Below are 8143 nucleotides of genomic sequence, written 5' to 3'. Positions count from 1 at the left end.
TTTTCAAGGTAAACAATATTACGAACAATTCATGTACTGGGTCCCCCATTTTTGGGTATTGCATTAGCTGGATTCTTCCGTTTGGCATTGGCACTACCAGAAAAGCAGAGCACTTGTGGTGCACATTACATTACAAGAAAAATAAATGGACCAAGGGTGGTTCAAGCAGCTTTATAGACACATGAAATAGGCCAATCAATGAATGAGTTTGATATTAGGCTTTATATTATCATGTTCAAGATATCCCTTTATATTATCTAAATATCATCCTATAAATAGAGGGTTTGGGCATCACATTGTACACACTTGAATGCATGGAAGAAATAAGAACATCTCTTCTCTTTTCCCTCTATATCTCTTGTCTATTTTATTGTTTCATATTGTTACTTTGAGCTTAGTTTCTTAACACTTTAGTTATTTTTTAGTGTGAACTTCAGTTACTAATACGTTATCCATTATCTTATATATGCGGTCCAAGTGTTTGGAAAATTTCCAGCCTAAATAGCAAAGAGTGAATACCTTAAAACCCCCTCAAACTATCATATTTTTGTCAGTTACAAACTTAAACTATCTGGTGTCCCCAAAATCGCCCTTAACTATATTCCCTATATATTATTTTTTTTAAAAAAAACTTGTTGATTTTTTAATGAAATATGTAAGGTAACTCACCAAAAGGCGCGTGAGAGATGAAATTATACATAAAAATGACCCCAATTGGCCATTACTAATGGTTAATTACAGTTACCCTTTTTAAAAAATTTAATTTTTGTATTTTTCCTCTATGTTCTTTGTATTCTAGCCTTCTTCTTCATTATTTTTATCTTTCTTCTTCCTTTATTCTTATGGATTTCATATGAATTTTTTTTCTTCTCTTGCTTTTTTCTTCAAAAATTATCTTTCCTCTTCATTTAGGTCTTCTTCTTTCAACCAAATCCTAATTTTTTTTCACATATCTCGTATTAAACTATAATTCCCGGTGAAGACGAAGGTTATTGAAAAAATTCAATGTTTAATAGAAGTTTAATGGTAATAATCACGATTGAGACATGGTGTAGCCATTATCGGAGGAGATAGAAGAGATTTTTTTTTTTTTTTTACAAATGACCATGTGTAATCCTTCATCCTCTTCCTTCGATTTTTTAATCTCCCAAACATTTACCCATTTAATTATTTTCTATTATTATTTAAAATTCTTAATTAAATTGATATATCATATTAGGCTGAGTAAATAGAAGGGTGTATCACACTCACCACTAAAAAAATCGATGAGGGTTTTTTAATATATAGGTGTATATAGTTAAGGAGGTTTTGGGGGCACCGGATAGTTTAAGTAGGTAACTGACAAAAACGTGATAGTTTAGGGGAGTTTTAAGATATTCACTGCTTGGGAAAAAAATGAATGAATGACATATGTAAAGTACTAATTACGGGTTCATTTGAACACATTAGCTTTGACACGAACCCTATAGATGGATCATTTATCTATCGGTATTCACAACTGATTATAACTGATTATACTGTTAGAGTGATCCTTATATTATTTTCTATGATCATTTTCTTGGTGTAAATATATTACGAACAATTCGTGTACCGAGTCTCCCATTTTTTGGTATTGCATTAACTGGATTCTTCTGTTTGGCATTGGCACTACCAGAAAAGCAGAGCACTTGTGGTGCGACCTTACAAGAAAAATAAATGGACCAAGGGTGGTTCAAGCAGCTTTATAGACACATGAAATAGGCCAATCAATGGCTTGGGATCAGTCTCCTGTTTGGCCAAGCTTTATTTTGGGCCAAAAGTGCTTTTGGCCAAAAATAAAGGTGTTTGGCCAAACTTTTAGAAGAAAAAAAAAAGTGCTTTTGAAAAAAAGCAGAAGCCGTTTTTGAAAAGTAGAAAAAAGTAGTTTTTCTCCAAAACCACTTTTCTGAGAGACACTTTTGAGAAAAATACACTTAGAAGCAGTTTTCAAAAGCTTGGTCAAACACAATTACTGCTCAAAAGTACTTTTCAAATTAATTAGCCAAACACAAACTGCTTCTCGCCAAAAGCACTTTTTTGAAAAGTACTCTTGAGAAAATCTCAAAATAAACTGATTTTAGAAGTTTGGCCAAACAGACTATTAAGTACTCGGTCTTTTGCCATAAATGGCTTGCTAGTGTCTTACTGATTTTCATACCAATTCCCACTGCTTGCAGCATACTGTTATTATGATTGATTAAATACAATGACTGAGATTATCTGTTTTGTTCATTTTTAGGAATGACTTTAAGCAAGCAAAGGTCAGGGTGAAGGACTTGTTCAGATTGTAAGGTTGCTATTAACATTCCAAAGATGAGATGCCTGCATTTTCAATTAAAAACTTCTAAGAAACGGTCTCTCAACCTGGTTACAGACTCGTGAAGTAAGGGTAACAATGATGAACTAATTCATTGCAGTTATATAATCACATGAAATCTTTCTTTATTTATTCACTTGAAAATATAAAATAAAATAAACAAATGACGCAATTTGTAAAACACTCATGCACAAGATGGATAATGGAAGGCATGAAGCACAACTTTTGCACAACAAACAATCATAAAGTAAGGTGATAAATTGAGTTAAAACATGACTATAAATCAATAGAGATCAGCAGAGCACCATCATCCTTGTCAACAACAAATTTCTTGGTGATTTTCTTCGAAACAGTAATGACTTCAACTTCATAGGAGCCATGGAATCCGCTAAAGCTGAATTGCCCTTGTTCATCAATATGACCATGAGAATGGGATAACCACTCGTGCTTAAGAGCAAGGTACCTTTTTCCAGCTTCATTGATGTCACCTTCTGCATTCACTAAATGTGCATTTGGTCGACTCATGAACAACTCCCAGAACCCCCACAACATTATACCTTCTACAGCAGGGTGGGCATAAGCTTCCCGAAGCATAACTTCTAGATCATCAGCTCTAATGTATTCATTGCCAGACGACACATCAACTTCAGTGAACCAGATTGGAAGTCCAAGAATACCAAGTTTGTCTAGAGCAGAACATACAATGGGTCCAACAGGACTGTCAATATGTCCCTGAATTCCTATTCCTCCAACAGGTGCACCGTGCTCTTGGAGATCAAGAATATGCTCAATATACTTCTCAGGAGAAGATCGGGTGTCACTGCCGTCCTCAACATGGTAATCATTTACAAATAGGATGGGGGAAGGGTCTAATTGACGTGCAGTTTTAAACATGTTTACCCTGATCTCTTTACCCAATCTGTCCTGGTAAAAAGAACCATGCATCATCTCATTATTCACATCATAATGCTCGAACTTTCCCTTGTACCGTGTCAGAAGCCCAGTGAGACGGTTTTGAACAGCCGTCATTAAGTCGTTTTTGTTCAAGGATTGCACCCATGCCTGAACAGTGCCCACCACCTCCCAAAAGATACAGTGACCTCGAACTTGAATGTTGTTTTTTGTGCAGAAGTCCAGGAGCTCATCAGCATCTTTGTAGTTGAAATTCCCTTGCTGTGCTTCTGTCCAGTACCATTTCAGCTCATTTCCAAACACAGCCCAATTAAAATTCTTGACAAAGAAGGCACTGAAGTCTTCATTGTCCATGTTTGTTCTGCTTATGGCTGATCCAAAGGGGAAGCTGTTTTGCAGTTGTCTAACTCTAATAAACGTGCCATGCAAACTGCCTGAATCTGATCCTGAGAACTTCAACATGACGTCTCGCTTGCGTATCTGCTTAGAATATGGGCAAGAAAGAGAGTCTTTATTATAAACATTTAATAAACTGCATATTTGTACTCAAAGGCAGTGCTCTAACACTAAACAGGGACAACTTCACGACTTCACTGATGAAACGCCTAAAAACAACTGATGATCATTACTTAAACACAATAAATGAAAATACCATGAACAAAGAATTAGGTCTTACCTTTGCAGTTTGCCTCTTCAAGTGTCTAAACCGTGCACGTCTGTCAACTGGAAAAATTTGAAGGCCAGCAACCATTAGGTCTACACCAGCAGCAGGACCCTGAATATAAACCATAACCTTAGCTGCTTGCTTCTCAATTCTAAAAGATCCTCCAATTTCATGCCATCTATCATCACTGATCTCAATTTGTCCCCCGTTTACCCATTGGCCGTCTACTCCAAGGGCAACATTTACGCTCTGAGGTCCCGATGCTTGTCCAATTTTAACCCATGCAGATACTTGATATGTCAAATAGAGTTTTACTTTATCTGTGATCATCTGAGCAGGACCCATCCAGTTTTGAGTACGATTTGTAACCAGAATGTAGCGGCCACTTAAAGGCTCATGAGCACCAAGGGAATCTCTAGCCATTGGAGGCATTATATGTGGTGAGCCTGTTTGAACACTCATTGTACAGTTTCCAAGTGGGAACCAGCCATTTGTGCCATCATTCAAACTAGTATTTGTGACTATATTAACACCAAACGCAGCATCCTAAAAGAGATGAAGAATGAAATAGAACATCGTCAAATGTCGTGCCGAGAGGTAATGGTCGGAGAAACATGAAAGTATTTAACAGATCAAACAGTTCAGTTGGCAGTTAGCTAGCTTAACTGCCATAACCTAACATGTTCTCAGAAACTATTGGGCTTCAAGTTCATCTATAATATCCTATCACTAAGCTCAAGGTAAATTAAAAAAGGAAGAAAACAGCAGCTTCCGGATTTAAAGTAATTCAACTAACCTCAATTACTGGTGGGGAAGGAGGAGGAGCTTTAGATGCATGCTTTATGACACAATTATTAAGGAGGATATCCGTTCCAGGAGGTGGACCTTCTAGAAAGACAACAACCTGAGATGGCGAGTCATTTATAAGAAACTTCCCTTGCAACTTCACCCAGTCTTTATCTGTGGCTTGGACACTACATATCGGTAGCTTTGTTAAAACACTTCATATGAAACTTTAGTATACGTAGTAAATAGAAAATGGAAAGCAAAATAGGTATAAGAAGAAAGGGATAAACTAAAAAACCACAATTAATCGTCTTTGTTTTGAAACGAACTAAGTGGACTGCAAAATTCAATGTCAAAAGATATTATCAATCTGTTTTATAATTGAATAGTTATCAAACTCTAGAAATTGAAGTTACAACATTACACATGCTTGTGACTGTTACACGGATGATTATCCACATAGATATGGAGCAGAAGAACCAGTCAAAATCAGAAATTCCTTCAACATAACAAAGTCGATTATGTTGACACAACCCAACAATGCATGAAATGTTATGGAAGTTCATAAAGAAAGATAACCGTAACTTTTTTATGTGTAGTTTGGAAGGCTTCCAAGATCAGAGAAAACGACGATAAAGATATAGAAGATGCTATAAGGGTAGAAGGAAAGTAATGATAAGACATTATGTACCACAAGTATTATTATATACACATTATATAAGGGGGAACTTGATTCACCCACCTGGCTATGCCAATATACCGTTCGCGGTTATCAGCTGCTTTAACATATAATGTACCGCGAAGATCTGCGTTAGTGACGTTGTTACCATAGATCCGGACAACAGCAGTTACCTCATAAGCAAGCTTTCGCTTCACTCTTCCAGTTATATCTTGCTGAATTCCATTCCAGGTCTGTGTGCGTTCCGTTGCAGAGGCAAAGTATTTTCCAGACATTGGAGTGATTTTCCCATCTGCCATAGAGTCATGTGAAACCACCTTGCAACCTCTTCCAGACCAACTATTGAGGCCATCATCAAATTGAGGGTTTACTATAATGTTATCATCATCGGTAGAAACAGATGATGTGCCAGAACTCTATCAAAATAAGGAGAAAATCCTTTCAGTAATTCAATAAAGTTTGAATATACTCGAGTAATCTCTAGAGAAAATAGAAAAAAGAAGGAAGTATGGACAAAGCATTGGACTTACATCACAAGCAGTAGAACTAGGACATGTGATCACTACGGACTTTATGAGCAGGTCAGCTCCTGCCGGAGGTCCCTCGAGATAAAATATAACTTGATCAGGCATAGTTGACAGAGAAAACAAACCTTCCAATATCTCCCAACACTCCTTCGAAGCAGATTTTCTGGATGGAGTAAAACGCTACCATGAGTATTGCTTCCTAAACAATGAAACGTAACAAAGACAAGCTAGACACAGAATCTTACTTTGCAATGAATAGATAGTTTGTTTCTGAATTCTGATACACTAGTTTTAGTGTGGCGAGGACATCAACAGAACCCTGAAAAGTACCAGAGGCTCCAACACAAGCAGAAACTGTATAAGTCAAACCTGCTGATACTCCACTCGTAATGTCTTGCTCTAAGCCTTGCCAACATTCCTTACGATTCGTAACAACAGCATAACAACAGCCTTCCTCTGTTGTTAATCCTTTATGGTATCCAGAACTTGCTGGAACCACAAAAGCATCACAACAATTGGGCTGCCACGAGTTAAGCCCATCAGAGAATTCATGGTTAAGGACAATGTTAGTAGCAGCATCGCTCCCAATCTCTTTCCCATTTTCCTTTGAACTCTGTCAGAAATCAAATATGTATGATTGATGAGCTTGTCGAAATATTAACGGCAGCTACACTAATTAACATCAGGTATAGTATAATAGCCTCAGTTGCTTCTGAAGGTACGGACTTCATCTCAAGATAAATTTCTCAAGGGTCATGGTAAATATGTCAGAAGCAAAAAGAAATATGCTCCTAGGTCAAATAAAACTATACAAGATACTATGAATGGAGGATTTTACAAAATTTTCTTCTAATAGTATGATTAAGATATACACACATTCTCCCCATACTTCCATACTAGTTTCACTTCATTTTTTCTCCAACACAAACACGCACAATGCCTGTGTTTCCTTATACTAACAACTAACATACGTACAGTTTTAGCTTCTAAAGATACTGAATGTTGTTGGTTATCTCCAAATTTGCAAGAAAATTTATCATATTTGGACATTTAGCTTATGGCAATTTGCCTACAGTAGTTCAGTCTCAAACACCAAAAACCCTTCCTCAACCCCTTGAATTCAGCAAATTTTTACATATAGTCAAGAATTACTAACTAGTGAAATCAGTAAGCGAATTGCAAAAATTCCATATTCTGCTTTCTAAATGAACCCACATTCCCCAATTGGGAAAAATGCAAAACCCCCATCCGTACCTGAGAATCAAAGTTGTTGTTGGCAGTGATAATTGGTGACTTCTCCATACTGTCCTTTGATTCCTATAGGGAAACTCAAAATGTCAAATGAGTTGCCCAAAAAACAATTTTTTTTTAAGGATACATTCGACAAACAAGGAGACAGAGTACCTGGAAATGTGTGCTGTGTTGTGTACGAGGTTTGAAGAGTCGACGAGCAAAGCTGCAAGCCAATAGCCTCTTCATTATATACAACTCCTCTCCTCTGTTGAGAAATTTTGCAAGCCAAGTCTTCAGAAAAGCGCGGGACACCAACCAATTTTAACACCATTTTCACTCTCTGACATAACTGTTTGGTCTTTAGCTGTCTACTTAATCCAAACATACCAAAATAATCCTACTGCAAATTCCCAAATAAATATTTCTCCATTACGGTGTTCTTTTCATTTTTCCCCCCTCCTTTTTTTTGGTTTCCTTTAAATTTTGGTTCAAAGAAAATTCAAGATTTATGTTAGTTGGGGTATGAATTCCGTATAAAGTTAACATAATACATATATATTTTTTGTTAAAGAAATTAATTACATATAATAGTTTGAACAGGGGTGGGAAAGATGTTCTATTTTTCAATTGGGGGATGCTTTGTTAGCAAGTTTTCTTTGTCTTGGGGCAAACTTCCACTAGATCCTATATATAGTATATGTATGCTTGAATTTAAATGGAAGATTGCTACATAGGTTAAGTTAAAGCAAATATTTTCTGATATAAATATTCTCTGATTTCTTTCCTTTTAGTTCTTGGGGCTTCATTTACAAGCCAAATGTCATTCTTAAGAAATTTATTTGTTTGGTAAACTCAGGCTTTCACTGAATATTGATCACTTAAACTAACTGCATTAAGCGGAATCTCAGCCGCTTATTGGCTTTGCTTATACTTAATATTTTGCGGTAAAAACTTAACAGCACCGAATGTTTATACCAACATAAATACAAAACATATATTTTGCACAT

General features: G+C 36.3%; 1 protein-coding gene across 1 annotated transcript; it reads right to left on the bottom strand.

Annotated features, from left to right (window-relative positions):
- Positions 1-2443: 2443 nt before the first annotated feature.
- On the bottom strand, positions 2444-7855 carry LOC104213280 (endo-1,4-beta-xylanase 1-like). The gene is made up of 8 exons (XM_009762746.2): positions 7308-7855; positions 7158-7220; positions 6149-6516; positions 5907-6066; positions 5440-5792; positions 4708-4885; positions 3924-4457; positions 2444-3727 (listed from the first exon to the last, which is right to left on the bottom strand). Exons 1-8 carry the CDS (start codon positions 7380-7382, stop codon positions 2612-2614), a joined length of 2847 nt encoding a protein of 948 aa, XP_009761048.1. The 5' UTR covers positions 7383-7855; the 3' UTR covers positions 2444-2611.
- Positions 7856-8143: the final 288 nt, after the last annotated feature.

Source organism: Nicotiana sylvestris, chromosome 4, assembly GCF_000393655.2.
Source record: "Nicotiana sylvestris chromosome 4, ASM39365v2, whole genome shotgun sequence".
NCBI lineage: Eukaryota > Viridiplantae > Streptophyta > Magnoliopsida > Solanales > Solanaceae > Nicotiana > Nicotiana sylvestris.
The sequence above is the reverse complement of the archived record's forward strand: the minus strand, read 5'-3'. Positions and strand labels throughout refer to the sequence as shown.

Coding starts and splice junctions, on each gene's coding strand:
- LOC104213280 (XM_009762746.2), bottom strand. CDS start 7,382: ATGAAGAGGCTATTGGCTTGCAGCTTTGCTCGTCGACTCTTCAAACCT. Junction 7,221..7,307: donor AACACAGCACACATTTCCAG/GTACTCTGTCTC, acceptor GTTTCCCTATAG/GAATCAAAGGACAGTATGGA. Junction 4,886..5,439: donor CGGTATATTGGCATAGCCAG/GTGGGTGAATCA, acceptor ACCGATATGTAG/TGTCCAAGCCACAGATAAAG.